Genomic DNA, 16,644 nt, shown 5'->3' on the forward strand with positions numbered 1-16,644 from the left:
TACACCATAACTGAGTTTCATTCCAGGGATGCAGGTATGGTTCAACATATGCAAATAATAAATGTGATAAACCCATAAATAGACTCAAGGATAAAAATCACATGATCATTTCAAATGACCCAGAAAGAACCTTCAACAAAATTCAGTATCCATTCATGATAAAAGCTCTGAAGGAATTAGATACTGAACGAGTATACCTCCATATAGTAAAGGCCATATATGACAAACCAATAGTCAACATCATTCTGAATGGGAAAATTGAAAGCATTTCCTCTAATATCAGGAATAAAGCAAGGAAGTCCATTCTTACCATCCCTATTCTATATAGTACTTTAAATTTTAACTAGAGGAATTAGGCAAGAGAACGAAATAAGAGAAAGTCAAATTATCCTTGTTTGCAGACGTATGATCCCATACTTAGAAGATACTAAAGACTCCATCAAAGTCACTTTTATAGATGATAAATTCAGCAAAGTAGCAGGATAGGAAATCAACACGCAAAAAAAAGAAAAAAAATGAACAGCTTTTCTATACACCAACAATGGACTGAGAAAGAAATGAGGAAAACAATTACATTCACAATAGGAAAACAATTACACTCCAATTCAAAATAAAATAAATACCTATCGATCAGTGTAACCAAGGAGGTAAAATATTTCTACAATGAAAACTTCAGAAGAAATTGAAGATGACACTAAAGGATGAAAAGACCTTCCATGTTCATGAATTGGCAATAACAGTTAAAATGGCTACATTGCCAAATATGATCTACAGAGTGAAAGCATACCTATTAAAATTCCAATGACATTCTTTTAATAATAACTATTATTAACTATTAATAAATATTGTTAGTAACTATTAGTAGCCAAGGGGAAGGGACTAGGCAGGCATGATGGTGCACACCTGTGATCCCAGTACTCAGGAGGCTAAGGCAGGAGGATCACTGTGAGTTCAAGGCTAGCATGGGCTACATAGTGAGTTCAAGGCCAGCCAGACAACATAGGGAGACCTTGTCACAAAAACAATCAAAATACAAAAAAAAAAAAAAAAAAAAAAAGGAAGGGAATAAGAGGGAGAGGAAAGAAGTATAAAGGAAGATAATACTGGGAACACATATAATCAAAAATATACACACTGAAACATATTTTTAAAAAATAATAGGCACTAATAATATGGAAGGGAGAAGAAATAGATAACCCAAACAGTCCTCTATGTTTTCAAGAAATTGAAACTAGTTAAAATTTTTTCATCAAAGAAAACTGGTTCAGAGGGTTTTACTGGTGAATTCTACCAAACATTCAAGGAAAAACAAATAACAGTTCTACATGAACATTTCCAGAAAATTGCAAAGTTTAGAAAAACTGTCCAATTAATGTTATAAGACCAGCATGATCTGGTATCAAAATAACTTTCAAAAATTATTAGTTTGCAGAAGGGAACAGCCAGAGATACACTGTATCATTTCACAATTGTACATAAATAGATTAGTTTCATCACATCAAAATTGTCAATGCTGTTTTAGTAGATATAAAATTGTACATTAATGATGCTTCAATTTAAATTTCTTTGGTTATTTAAAACTAAGACTGAATTTAAAAAATTTTTATAATTATTTGTTTTTCTTCTACTGTGAATTGTTTCTGGGTTCTTGGGTGTTTATGGGACATTTACATCAGCTCTTTATTTTGCTGAGATTTTGTTTATTTTCCTCCACTGGCATTTTCCCTGGCTAGTTTCCTTTGGTATTTACTGTCCCCCTCCTTTTCTTAAACTGAATGAATGTTTTGGTAGTCAACCAAAAAAAAAACAAAAACAAAACCAAAAAATTACAAAAAACAAAAATACTTGGGGCCAGGGATTTAGCTCAGTGGTTCCGCCGCCTGCCTCACAAGCGCAAGGACCCGAGTTCGATCCCCGGTACCAAAAAACAAAAATACAGACCAATATCCCTCATGAACATAAAAAAAATATATATAGAACTTTAGCAATTTGAACCCACCAGCATACATAAAAAAAGAATACATCAATTTCAGTTTAATACTAGGAAATAAAGTTGACTTTTAAAAAAATTTTTATTTTATTTTATTGGTACATTTTAGGTATACAATATAATGACATTCATCATTGGAAATTTGCACCTTTACATAATCTCTCTTGGTTCTTATTTTTCCCCATTCCCCTGCCCTCCCTTCAACCCCTCCATCCCTCCCTATTTACAAAGACTTTGTTTCGACTTTTTCATTTTCTCCTATTAATTCCATTCCCTTCTTTCCTTTCCCCTACTCCTCCCTCTCACTTCCCCTTTCCCTTTGCTCCTTTTCTTCCTATTACACATTATCTATTATACCTTTTAGTCCTTATTTACACTTTGTTTCTCGCACTAGAGAAACTATTTGGTATTTATACGTGTGTCCTATTTATTTCACTTAAGAGTATGGCCTCAAGGTGCATCCATTTAGCTATAAATGTCTCTAATTTCTCATTTTTTATGGCTGAGTAGTATTCCATTTTATTAAAAAAAACATTTTCTTTTCCAGTCACCAGTTGATAGGCAATTGGGCTGCTTCCAAGTTTTAGCTATTACAAATTGGGCTGCTATGAATATGGGTGCACATATATCACTATGGTATGATTCTTTTAATTCTTTGGAGAAGATCCCCAGCAGGGGAATAGCTGGGTCAAATGGGACTTCCAGTCCTAGTTCTTTGAGGTATCTCCATACTGATTCCCACAGTGGTTGCACCAGTCTACACTGCCACTAGCAGTGGAGCAGGGTTCCTCTTTCCCCACAGCCCCTTAAAATGCATGAAAAGGACAGGGAAGTAGCTCAGCGCATGCCTAGCATGCATGAGATATTCTGGATTAGATATCACCACTGCAAAAACAAGGTCAGTAAAAAAAAACAAACCACTGTTCAACCCAATAAAATAGCATTTGACAATTCCAATATCATTCCTGATGACTCAGCAAAATAAGAAGAAAATAAAATTTTCTCAACTTGATAAAGGGTATCTACCTATAAAAACTTCCAGTTAACATCATACTACATCATAAAAACCAACTGCTTTAGCCCTAAGATTGAGAACAAGACTCTCACCACTTCTACACCATATCAGAGACTTTGAGGCAAAAGGAAATAAAAAGCATCCAGATTTGTAGATAACCCTCTCTACGTTAAAAAAGAAAAAATCCAGTGAAATCCATAAAAAAAAAAAAAGTACTAACAGTGACTTTAACAAGGTTGTAGAGCTGGGCATCGGTGGCACATGCCTGTAATCCCAGCACTTAGGAGGCTGAGGCAGGAGGATCACTATTGAGTTCAAGGCCAGCCTGGGTTACATAGTGAGGTCAAGCTAGCCTGAACTGCCCAGCAAGACCCTGTCTCAAAAATAACCAAGGTTGGCCAGGGATTTAGCTCAGTGGTTCCATCGCCTGCCTCGCAAGTGAGGACCTGGGTTTGATCCCCGGTACCATAAAAAAACAAAACAAAAGAAAAAAATAAATTAAATTTATGCCAGGGATTTAGCTCAGTGGTTTCGCCACCTGCTGCGCAAGCGCAAGGACCTGAGTTCGATCCCCGGTACAAAAAAAAAATAATAATAATAACCAAAGTTGCGGGACACAAACTTAACATATGAAACTCAATTGTATTTCCCCACATTAGCTACAAAAAAAAAAATCATTTTACAAGAGGTTCAAAAGTAGTTGACAAGCATGGTGGCATATGCCCGTAGTCCCAATAGTTTAGGGGGCTTATGCAGGGGTATCACAAATTTGAGACCAGTTTGAGGCCAGCAAAACAAAAAAGGTAAAGGTAGAAAATATATTCAAGAATAAGTCTGACAAAGTGACAAAAGATGTGTAAGACCTGTACATTGAAAACTACACAACATTGGTGAGAAAAACTAAAGAAGTCCTAAGTAAATGGAGAAACACATTTTGTTAATAAGTCTGGGCATTCCACTGTCAATTTTTCCCAGATTGATGTACAGATTCAACACAATCCTAGTGAAAAATCTTCAGGTTTTTGTTTTGTTTAGAAAATAACAAGCTAATATCAAAAGTCACAGGGAAATGTAAAGTACCTGGCACTGCAAAACAAAAGACAAAAAATAAAAATGAAGAAAAGAAAAACACTTTTGAAAATGAAGAACAAAGGTTGGAGGAACAAAGTTAAAATAATGAAAACACAATGGTATTGGCACCAGAACAGATAGATTCCTGACACAAAATAGAGAGTCCAAAAATAGGCCCAAACATACTTAAGACAACCATGTTTTAGCAAAAGTGCAGAGGCAACTCAACAAAGAACAGTCTTTTTTTTTTTTAACAAATGATGCTAGAACAAGTGAATATCCACATGCAAAAAAATAAATTTCATTTCACTTTATACCACATTTACAAAGTAAATTCAGTATGAATCATTTACCTAAAGACCCTAAAACTATAAGACTTTTCAGAAAGGTGGGCACAGTGTCACATGCCTATAATTCTAGCACTTGAGAGGAAGGAAGATGGTGAGTTCAAGTTCCACCTGGGCAACTTCACAAGATACTGCTTCAAAATAATAAAAAGGGCTGAGGATACAGCCCAGTGTGAAAGCCCTGGGTTCAATCTCTAATGCTGGAAAGAAAGAAATAGAAGACAGAACAGAACCACTTTTAAAAGCATAGGACCAAGAATGTAGCTCAATGGTGCAGTGCCTGCCTGGCAAGCACAAGGCCCTGAGTTCAATTCCTGATACTCAAAAAAAAAAGCATAAACAAAATCCTTGTTACCTTCAGTTAGGCAAAGATTTTTGAAAATACCCACCAAAAAAGTACTATTAAAAAAATCTGATATATGGACTTAACTAAAATTAAGTACTGTATTTCTATTCCTTCAGTGAAAATGTTAAGAGAATGCAAAGACATCTCAAGCTGGGGGAAAAAAATCTTTGCAAATCATACATTTGATAAAATACTGATATCCAAGGAAGGGGACTGTAACTTGGTGGTAGAGCATTTGCGATGGTGTCTGAGGCCCTGGCTTTTATTCCCAGCACTATAAAAACAGACAAACAAAATTTATATCCAGAGTAGATAAAGAACTTTCAAGGGCCGGGGATTTAGCTCAGTGGTTCTGCCACTTGCCTTGCAAGCACAAGGTCCCGAATTCGATCCCTGGTACCAAAAAAAAAAAAAAGAACTTTCAAAACTGAGTAAGAAAGCAAACACAATTCAAAAATAGGCAAAATATTTGAATAGAAACTTCCATCAAAGAAGATGCACAATGGCAAGCACATGGAAAGATATTCAGCAGTATTAAACATCAAGGAAATACTAATTATAACCAGTACACACATTATAGTGGCTGAAATTAAAAAGACTGTCCATGCAGAGTGGTGTGGGTGCATATAGGGAGGAACTAACTGGACCTCATCACGGCTGTTGAGAATGCAAAATTGTAAAAACAATTTGGCTATTTCTTAAAAAGTTAAATACACCAGTCATATCATCCAGCCATTCTACTTCTAGGTATTTATTTATCCACGAAAACAAGCATATGTCTATACAACAAGTACACTTCTCAGAAGCTTTACTTGTAACCAAAGCAACCCATATGTCATTCAACAGGTGAATAGAAAAACTATAGTACACCCGTATAAGGGAATACTTCTCAGCAATAAAAAACAATGAATTGGGCCAGGGATTTAGCTCAGAGGTTCTGGTGCCTGCCTCGCAAGCGCAAGGTCCCAAGTTCAATCCCTGGTACCAAAAAAACAAAAAAACAAAAAAACAAAAAACAATGAACTGACACACAATACCAAAATAAAGATTAATTTCAAAATAATGAAGCAGAGTAAAAGAAACACAGAGACTGTACTATATAATTCCATTTATATAAAATTCTAGACAACACGAACTAGAGTGATTGTAGATTAGAGGTTGCTCAGGAAAAGGGAGGATACAGGTAGAAGTAGGGGAGAAGGAGTAAGAGGGGCATATGAAAACTTTGGAAAGTAATAGATACATTCATTATCTTGCTTATCTGGCTGTTTATCTTTTTGTTTTGTTTTGCTGAAGATCAAACCCAAGGCACTGTGCATGCTCGGTACATGCTTTGGCACTAGGCTACATGCCAGATGTTTGCTATGTTTATCTTAAATGTCTGGATGAATTTAATCTTGACTGTTATGATGGTTTCATGAGACATACCTGTCAAAAGTACTGTATCATATACTTTAAATATGTGCACTTTTATTATACATTAATTATATCTCAATAAAGCTGTTAGAATGATCCAACAATCTATTTTTAGCCAAATAAGTACTCATCTTTTTATTTTTAAGTCAAGAGGACTGAATTGTTAGCTTGTCACTTTAAAGTAAAAGCAAACTTGGGCCAGGGGTTTAGCTCAGTGGTTCCAGTGCCTGCCTCACAAGCGCAAGGTCCCGAGTTCGATCCCCAGTACCAAAAAAAAAAAAAGTAAAAGCAAACTAAAATTGAGTCAATAGGCACTATATGCCCAGTACTGTTAGTCATTTCACATGTACTAATTTACTGCCATCATCATCAGTAGTTGTAAAACGGAAGGGAGAGAGTGAAAAGGATATACCAGACAAGACTTCTCTCTTTTAAAGAAAAGTAACTTCTGGTTCCTACAAACCAAGCACACACACACATAATAAACACAGCAGATTTAAAACTAAATTCTTCAAAGTCAAGTCCTATGATAAATGGGAATTGTTCTACAGTGGAAACACGTGCCAAGAAAAAAGTTTACACTGGATATTTAAGCTATGACTAGGTTTTTATATATTTATATGTATTGTCTTCTATAAATACCCTAATTGAACAGGCAGTGTTGTTTGGCCCAATACAGTGCAGATCAATAAAACAAAACTAAAAATCCTAGCCATGCATGGTGGTACATGCCTGTAGTCCCAGCACTCAAGAGGTTGAGGCAGTAACACTGAGTTCCAGGCCAGCCTGGGGTACGTAACAAGACTTTCAAAAAATAAAATAAAAATCATATGAAGCCAGGTGTGGTGGTGCATGCCTGTAATCCTAGCACTCTGTATAAAGAGGCAGGAGGATCACAGAGTTCAAGGTCAGCCTAAACTACATAGATCCTGCCTTAAAAAAAAAAAAAGAATGTTAACATTATATATATCTAAAATGTACAAAAAAAAATCCTATGTAACTACCAATGTCCAACTGCTCTGCAATCTAGTCTCCTCATTGTGACTGCCTTATTTAAAAACCTCACCTACTTCCAATTAAAAGTGGCTCTTCCATCTGTAAAATGAGATACCTGATTGGTACATAGAATAATTTATCTACTTTAATTAACATATTAAAAGCAAGTATAGCATTTGAAGGTCCATCTTTTGCCCTGTATTTTGACAGGTTTCAAAACCTCAACATTATTGATAATTAGAGAGAGAATTGTCGTGAGGGACTATGCTGTGTACTACAAAATGTTTAGCAACACTAGCATACCAGATGCCCGTGGCACCTCCCCACAATTGTGAAACAGTATCTTCAGACACCAATTGCCACATTGCCAATTGTCTCCTATTTGGTAAAATGTAGGTTGAGAACTAATGTTCTAAAACCACTTTAGTCTAGGGATGTAAAATAAATAAGTAAATAAATAAAAATAAAATAAAAAATAAAACCACTTTAGTATAGTCTTTCTGTATGGACCTCCTCCACTCACAGGTTCAGGAGTTTGAAAGCAGAATGTTCATAATTTCACAGTTCTTAAGGATATTATAAATGTAAATTTTATGCCCTTGCCCTCCTCCCAGTATATACTCCATTTAAAAATTACTAAAAAAGCAAAGAAGTTGCTTTTTTTAAAAAAAGTTCTTTTTAAAAAATTATTTTATTTTCAAACCAAAGAAGCTGGGCTCTATAAAATATCTGACAGTAGGGGCCGGGGATTTAGCTCAGTGGTTCTGCCGCCTGCCCTGCAAGCACAAGGACCTGAGTTCGATCCCCGGTAACAAAAAAAAAAAAAGTAAAAATATCTGACAGTAACCTCTTAATGCAGAATATGTCTCCCAGATAGAAAAACTATTCTCTATGCTAAAGAAGTACACATAAACCATTTCTTAATTATACTGTAACTAAAGAACTATGGCCAGGGATTTAGTTCAGTGGCACTGTACCTGCCTCGAAAGGCAAGGTCCTGAGTTCGATCCCTGGTACCAAAAACAAAACAAAACAAAACAACTATGGTACTTAATTAGAAGTCTCAATACTCTATTAAACTCAACTTCATAGTTTTACATTTAACCAACCTATACTTGTCCCAAATGAGTATCAAGTTCCACTAAGTGTGCAATTTCAAACTGCTACTATCTGTGATACAATGTCTACATTTACACATTTGACTTCCGTTTGTTTTTTGAGACAAGGTATCCCTTTGTAGTTCAGGCTGGCTTTGAATTCACTACGTAGTCAAGGCTGTCCTTGAGCTCATGGCAATTCTCCTGCCTCAGCCTCCTAAGTGCTGGGATTACAGGCGTGTGCCACCACACCTGGCTCACACATTGACTTTCTATGTCCCACTCTCTCCGACAAATCTTTTCTTCAATGACTTAATTCTCAAGTGGTATGAACACAGTAAGGTTATAATCTCTATCATATTTTAAAAGTTTGTATTTTCTTGAAAACTGGGCTTCTTTTTGTATTGCTAGCCTGGATTTAATTGCTTTACTATTCCTCAGGAATAAAAACAATTTATGTGTGATAAAGATTAGCTGTCATAAATGTAGGAAGAAAAAAAAAAAACTGGAGACAAAATATAGGCTCCAGTTCTGACTCAGACATCTAGTAACTAGATGACCACTTAACTTTCCAAAACTTCAGCTTTCACTTTTGTGAAAACTAGGAGATAGCTGGGGATTTAGCTCAGTGGTTCTGTCACCTGCCTCGAAAGCGAAAGCGCAAGGTCCTGAGTTTGATCCCCGGTACCAAAAAAAAGAAAAAAAGAAAACTAGAAGATAACAGCATCTATACTCCTGGAGTTACGGGTAATATCCTGGTAGTACAAGCAAACAGCAGAGAAGTGTAAAGGAACACACACCTCAAATAAAGTACTACTCATTTGTATCACTAAATAGGTCACTTTACAAAACAAATGCTCACTAGGAAGACAACTTGAGGTAAACTAAACTAGAATTCAGGTATTTGGGCTCTAAAGTTAGTTATGCCATTAATTCTATGTCGATTCGGGCAGTCTGACTTTCCTGTTAACCTCAAACTTCTTCATCCTCCCCAAAAAATCAAAGTGACTGAACCACAGGTTCCGTATTACATTATCAGCCTACTAAATAACCAAGTATCCAAAGAATTCATTTAAATTATATCCAAAACTCAAGAGCGCTGTTTAGTTTGTCAACAAAACAGAAGTTAAGGGCAGCAGATGGTAAGAAAATTTTAATTAACTGAAAAGAGAATGCTCTACAATTCTCAACGAGCAAAAGAAGCAATAAACTACCGTGTTTTCTGTACCTAATAGTATTCCCTCTCAAAACCAGGAATGAAGAACAAGGTGGATTAACAGAAGGGCGGGGCCCTTTCCTACAAGCTTTTGGGAACCACCCATTTCCCAGAGAGGTGTAACAGCTTCCTCCTCGCCCTCATCCGCCAAGAAACTTCAAAGATTAAGGATTATATTGTCTGAAGAGACCTTTGTGTTTTTTTTCACTTGGGTGGGGATGGCTGTAGTGAAACAGCAAACATACCTTCTAAAACACCATCATTCGCACACCCAGTCTCCCTAAAGTCTTTAAAATCTAAGTTTTTAGAGCAATACTTATTTTTACAAACGAGTTCAAACTATTAACTCAGAATTAGATGTTTGTGCTCATGGTAATTAGTGTTTACCAACTGCCGAGTTTTTCATTTCCCCAATTATCCCCCCTCCAAGAGCGTCCGCGCGGAGGCGACGCTTTGCCCTCGCTCCCACAGCGCTCCAGGTCGCGAGGGGACGTCCCCGGGGTGCGCAGGGGACACAGGCCGGGGGACACAGGCCGGGCCACCCAGGCCTCGGCCCCGGCAGCCTGAGCTCCTCACCGATGACTATGCGCAGGTGCTTGAGGCGGGTCAAGGCGTCCTTCTTGGTATCCAGCACCTTCTGGGTGGACTTCTTCACGTCCCCGTGCGGCTTCTTGGAGAACATCCTGCCGCCTCCGGCCCCTCCCGGCCGGGTCCCCGCGGCAGAAAGTGGATGGAGTGGGCGGGGAAGGGGCTAGCCCCAGCGGCTCATTCACTCCGCAGCCTCGCGGGCCCCAGCAGAGCCGACCCCACCCGCCTCGCGCCGCAGCTCCGAGGGCCCTTCGGCTTCGGCTCCAATATGGCGGATCCCGTCTCCGGGCCCTGCACGGAGCAAGGGAGACCCGGGCTGGCCGCCCGCCGCCGCCGCCTGCCTCCAGCGGCCGCCGCTCTGCGCCACAGGCCGTGCCCGGGACTCAGAGCCACGGAGGTGGAGCTCTCGGCGGCGGCAGCACAACTCCTCTCTCCCTGAGGCCCCCTTAAGGTTAAAGCTTCTTTAGCAGCTTAGATTCTGCAGAGGCCAAAGCGGAGAGCGGAGTGTGGCGATGGGGTTTCACGACTCTGCCGTCTATGGCGAACGGTTCCCTTGGCAACCGCCTTCTGACGTCAAGTACTCTTGACGTCACGCCTGCGTGAGCTCATCTGTGGCGCTATACGCCTTTATTTTCAATGTAAAGAAACGAAAGAGCAACCCAAGAGAGTCAAGGAAAAAATTAATAGCACTAAAAAATTAATTTTAATTAATAAAATTATCTTGCACAAAGAAATAAACCCATCAGAAACGTGTTGAAAAAGAGAAAAATTAAGGAAAGAAATCTGAAGAATTTTAATGATGAAATTTCTTAATATGTAAAGAATTCACATAAATACAAGAGAAAATTGCTAGGGTTCATATAGAAAAATGAACAAAGAATAGTAAGCCCTCCTTTCCCAACTCCCCATCCCTGGTTCCCCCACAACTACTAATCTGCTTCTGTTACTCTGAATTTTCATTTTCCAGAGTTTAATGTTATGTTGTTTTAAAGTTTTATATAAAACATAGAGAATACTCTTTTCCCTAGCTTTCTTCACTCAACTTACTTTAAAAATGTTTTAGCAGTCAAATTAATAATGTTTGTTTTTAAATTAGTAATCTTTCCAAGGTGAATGTGACAGTAGATACTCCCATAGCCTCCTGAGCACAAGCATTAATTAGTACAAACTTTTTGAAAAATGAAATTTGGCATTATGTATCAAGACATTTAAAAATGTTTGTGTACTTTGTGTTGGGGGTGGTGGGACATGCCTGTAATTCTAGCAGTCTGGAAGCAGAGGCAGAAGGATGGCAAGTTTGAGGCCAGCCTGGGCTACATATCAAGTTCTAGGCCAGCCTTGACTACAAAGGAAGACCCTGTCTTTAAAAATCAGATGTTTTAAAAAATGTACATATATATATGTGTGTGTGTGTGTGTGTGTGTGTGTGTGTGTGCATACATATAAATGTCATCTTTTTGGTTTTGGATATGCCCTAAAGTCAGAGAATGCATAGAACTTCAAATTAAAGAACAAAGCTCACATTGTCAAACTGACTTCAAAGAAAAACCGTGTGTCTAGATTTTATAACTTGCAGCTACTTCAGAGTGACTATGATCAATAGCTCTAAATCTGTTCAGAAGATTCAGGAAAAGCAGAGCTACTCTGATCTTTCTAAATTCATTGAAGTGGGAAAGAAGGAAGGAAGGAACAAACGAACGAAGGAAAGAAATCAGCTATATTGGTGTTATGGCTTGTGTCTAGATGCTCCCCCTCAAGCCTCATATGCAGTCATAGGTTGGGCTTTTTCAGAGGTGGCTGGATCTAGAGTGTGTGATGCTGGGATTAAGGGTGCGTGATTACTAAATCAGTCCACTGATTGGTTTGGCACTGCCCTAATCCCAGTAGCCTAGATACAATATGAAAGGGGCAATGGGCTGGGAATTTAGCTCAGTGGTGCTGTTGCCTGCCTCGCAAGTGCAAGGTCCTGAGTTCAATCCCCGGTACCAAAAAAAGAAAGGGGGTGGGGCAAAATGATGCTGTTAAGGCCCCTTGCTTGCTTTGCCACCTTCTGACCCCCATTAACTGTTTCTCCTCTCCAATGCCTGTCTGCCATGCCACCGTGCCTTGGAACCAGCTGGTTATGGACTGAAACCTCTACAAACTGTGAGCTAAATAAACCTTTCCTCCTTTAACTTTGGGTGTTGGGTATTTTGTCTCAGCAATGAGAAAAATAACTAACACAATGGGTTATAGTGGATATGTGTTGGTAGGCCTACCTTCTGGCAGTCACACCCACTTCCTCTGGAAAGCCCTCCCTCTCTCAATGTCATTTGAGCTCATCCCCCACTGTAAAAAGCTGAAGTATTAGGGATGGGCACATGACTAGATCAGCCCAATGTAACTCTCCTAAAGGATTGGGAAAAAGGAGTTCTCTTTCTGATGGACTGAGTGTAAATAGGATGAAGGTCTGGCTGGAACTATTGGAAACCGTGTGAAAAGAATCTGCTGGGTAAGTCATCATGAAGGAGAATGGGGAGGATAGAGTTTTGATAATATGATTTGGGGATTTAGACCAACTTGGCTTGAAGTACTATGATCATTTTAATTTCACAAACCAGTAAATTTTGCTTAAGCAGTCTGAGTTGGATTTTAATCACTTGCAGTAGAAAAAGTCCTGGTTTTCACATTTTAAAGATATTATACTAAATTGAATAGAAATAAGGATGTTAAAAGAAAAAATATTATTTGAAAACAATATTTCAGTCCTCTATGAGGTCCTCTACCATGAAACTTTGTGCAGTCGTTCTTTCATTCTTCTCTCTCTCTCTCTGTTTTTGAGACAAGTCTCACTATGTAATTTGGACTAGCCTTGAACTCACTGTGTATCCCAAGCTAGCCTCGAACTCCCAGCGATCCTCCTGCTTCAGCCTTCTGAGTGCTGGGATTATAGGCACCTTCAGGTCTCTTATATGTGACTGTAATCTCTCTTAAAGACAGATTAGGGTTTTAGGGGCTGGAGATTTAGATCAGTGGTTTCACCACCTGCTGTACAAGCGCAAGGACCAGAGTTCGATCTCCAGAACCAAAAAAAAAAAAAAAATTTTTAAAAAGGGGCCGGGGATTTAGCTCAGTGGTTTTGCCACCTGCTGAGCAAGTGCAAGGACCTGAGTTGGATCCCCGGTACCAAAAAAAAAAAAAAAAAAAGACAGGTTAGGGTTTTGTATGTTTCAGTATTCCACAATCCAAGATTTCAAGCCCACTCTTCAGCCTCCCTCCCTCCCTCCCCCTCTTCCAGATCCAGTAACTCAATATATATTTATGGAAAGAATGAGTGAACACTAGGCATTCAGTAATTACTTACTGAATTTATGCAAATACAATATAATTGCCATTTTTTCAGTTCATCCATTAAGTTACCTACTTTAGGGAACACCAGAGGAGGGGAAAATAAGGGCAAGAAAAAGGAGAAACATGCATAACACAGGCAAACCAGAATATAGGGAAAGTAAATCTTTTACTGTCCAGGTTTTCATTCATAGGGAAATGTGTTCTGTGTTCTCCTTAGGCTTTGAAGTTGAAAACTTTCTTTTTATGTTAATCTATTTCAACTGTGGAGGTTAAATTGCTGCTATTGTCTTAAAATAGAATGTTATATATGACTGAGACAAGAATAAAGTACAGAGAGTAAGAGACAATGACAAGAAAAGGGAAGTAATCTTTATTAAACATTTCCTTGATTAATCCATGAAAACATGCATGGTCATCAGAGACCAGCAGAATAATAAAGCTGAAGCTACAGTTTGGTGGTGCCTTTTCTCCTAAATCTATTACTGAGAGTATTTCATACAATATTTATGTGTTTTCTTTGGGTGGGGCAGTACTGGGGACATCCCCAGCCCTTTTTTATTATTTATTTTGAGATGGGGAGGGTTCATGAAGTTGTGCAGGCAGGGCTCCAGCTTCTGATCTTCCTGCCTCAGCCTCCCAGTGCTGGGATTTCAGGCATGCATCATCATGCCTGGCTAATGCATTTTCTTTCTCTTGGCTATAGCACATATCCCTGTTTTGTTTTGTACAAACAACTTGACAACAAATACTTTTAAGCAGAGATACATAGGATTTTTTAATTTTAGTTTTTAATTTGGGACAGGGTCTCACTAAAGTTGCTAAGTTGTCCAGGTTGGACTCAAATTTGTGATCCTCCTTCTCAGCCTCCCACAGTATTGGGAGCCACCATACCTGGCTGATTTTTGTTTTGTTTTACATAAAATAGCCTTACTTTTCTCCTTACTTCTATTTTTAAATCCTCTTCCTTATCTGTACCCAACATAAACATGGATATGTAAACTGTGCATGGTGGTGCATGCCTGTAGTCTCAGCACTCAGGAGGCTGAAGCAGGAGGATCATCACAAGTTTGAGGCCAGCCTGGGCTGCATAGTGACGACCTCTCTCAAAAAACAAATAAACAGGGCCAGGGATTTAGCTCAGTGTTTCTGCCGCCTGCCTTGCAAGCACAAGATCCCTAGTGGGATCCCCAGTACCCAAAACAAAACAAAACAACCAATAAACCTCAATAAACAAAAAAATTGACACATGAACATAAAGTAAAAATATGGATGTGTTAGGGCCGGGGATTTAGCTCAGTGGTTTCCCTGCCTGTTGCGCAAGCGCAAGGACCCGAGTTCGATCCCCGGTACCCCCCCCGCAAAAAAAAGTGCACTTGGAAAAATATGGATGTGTCATTAGTTTTTCCACTGCAAGGAAAAACTTAGGATATCTTATTACATTAATGAAGACATCTGAAGAATCTGCAGTACTTGAAAAATATCAGTGAAATTCAGAATGATAGAAATTGAAATTGCTCTTGGAAACTCTGTTCATAAATTAATCTGGTTAAGAGTAAGCCTCCTTGTTTGCAGAACAACTATTTCCTCCTATACTGTCACCAATAGCGATACTGTAGTCTTGTTCAAAATGCAATGAAATATTTAATTAGTATAGAAAAATAACAAAATGAAGAGAAACAAGACATTTGCTAAAATTGTGTTAAAATACAGTACTGTGCTGAGTGAAACCTTGTTTCAAAACAACTCTATAAGTTTTTGTTGTTATTGTTTGTTTTTTGAGACAGGATCTCGCTATGTACTTCAGGCTGGCCTTGAATTCACTATGTAGCCCAGGCTGGCCTCAAACTTGTGGTGATTCTCCTGCTTTAGCCTCCTAAATGCTGAGATTAGAGGCATGTGCCATCATGCCGTGCTCTAAAAAACAATTCTATAGTTTTAAAAGGTTACAAAAATGTATTCAGTTCCTACATGTATGGTTTGTATAATCCAAGTTACAGAGCTTGTTTTGAGAACATTCTGATATAGTGGGAAAAGAGTGTATTTATTCAAGAGATTTTAGTTCTGGTTTCCCTCATCATCAGTTTTCTTATTAGAAAAATCAAGATAAAATTTGTCCTTCCCAGGTTTGTGAAATTCAGGCAGCAGTATAGTGTTTTCAACCATAAGTTTTAAAATTATGTCTAAATTAGACATTTTGTTTCAGTATTTACTTGCTCTGGGGTCCTTGGCATGGTTTAATCTCTCTCTGCCTCATTTTCCTGATATTAAAGTATGTCAAGGATTGTGATAATTAGGTGAGAAAAAGTGCTGAAAGTTCCTTCTATTGTGGTTAATATCTAATAACATTTCTTTTCCTTTACAGAATAGTAATTTGTGTAATTGTTTAGAGATTTGTATTCCCACTAGGATGTAAACTCCCTGAGGACATAGACCATAAAGGTTTTCTTTAAAGCTGTATTCCAGCCTGCAAAGTATTCTGTTACACTTTAGATCTAAAAGGTCCCCTAAATTCTAATGTTCAGAGGTGGGGCCTAGTTGGAAGGGTCTGGTCCCTGAGGAAGTGACTGGAAGTGTGTGTTCTTGTTTCCACCTCCTCCCTTCTCTCTGGTTCCTCACTGCCATGGGTTGAGCACCTTTTTCTCTGCCAGGCCCTTCTGCCACCCTGTTTCTCCCTCGGAGCCAGCCAAACTAAAATTGTGAACTAAAGTAAACATCTCCTTTAAGCTGCTGGTGTCAGGTACTGAGGCTCACCTGGGAGAAAAGTGACTAAGACATGCTCTCTACAAAATAATCACAATGAATCTTTATTAAGTGAGAGAATAAATTTGAGTTTACCTCTCTTGCTTTCACATACACTCAAGTGTTTGGTGAATGAGTGAAATCATTTAAAAAAATAAAAATGTAATACAGTGGCCCCCCAAAATTCAGTGTTACGTTCCTAGAGCACCCATGAATCGTGAAAAGTCACGAATTTCAGATGTGGTCAGAAAAATGCCTATAAATGCCTATTTTTATAGTTTCAGCCCTAAATATGCTATGTCTCCCATAGTTATGTAATTTAATTTAATAGAATACTGTATTAATAAAGACTTAGAAGGTGCAGGGTGTTTTGGTGGCATCTTAGGGATGTTAGGGCTTTAAGAAGAACAAAACCAAGAACACTGGAGATAGCTACACGAGGTGCAGCAACCCAAGAGATGGGTTACAGGGCAGCAGCCAATCAGCAGCAAGG

The 16,644-nt window shown here is 38.5% G+C and overlaps 1 protein-coding gene across 8 annotated transcripts in view; it reads right to left on the bottom strand.

Moving 5' to 3' along the window:
• Positions 1-10,621, bottom strand: part of Ralgapa1 (Ral GTPase activating protein catalytic subunit alpha 1) — a 228,736-nt gene extending 218,115 nt beyond the window's left edge. For all 8 annotated transcript variants that reach the window (XM_013066624.3, XM_087197118.1, XM_087197119.1 and 5 more), the window contains exon 1: positions 10,071-10,621. In XM_013066624.3, coding sequence (XP_012922078.1) covers positions 10,071-10,176 — 106 coding nt within the window. In that variant the 5' untranslated portion in view covers positions 10,177-10,621. The remainder of the gene's footprint in view (positions 1-10,070) is intronic.
• Positions 10,622-16,644: the final 6,023 nt, after the last annotated feature.

This window comes from Heterocephalus glaber, unplaced genomic scaffold (assembly GCF_053883595.1).
Source record: "Heterocephalus glaber isolate CG9 unplaced genomic scaffold, H.glaber_assembly_v1.0 deba00001662, whole genome shotgun sequence".
Taxonomy (NCBI): Eukaryota; Metazoa; Chordata; class Mammalia; order Rodentia; family Bathyergidae; genus Heterocephalus; species Heterocephalus glaber.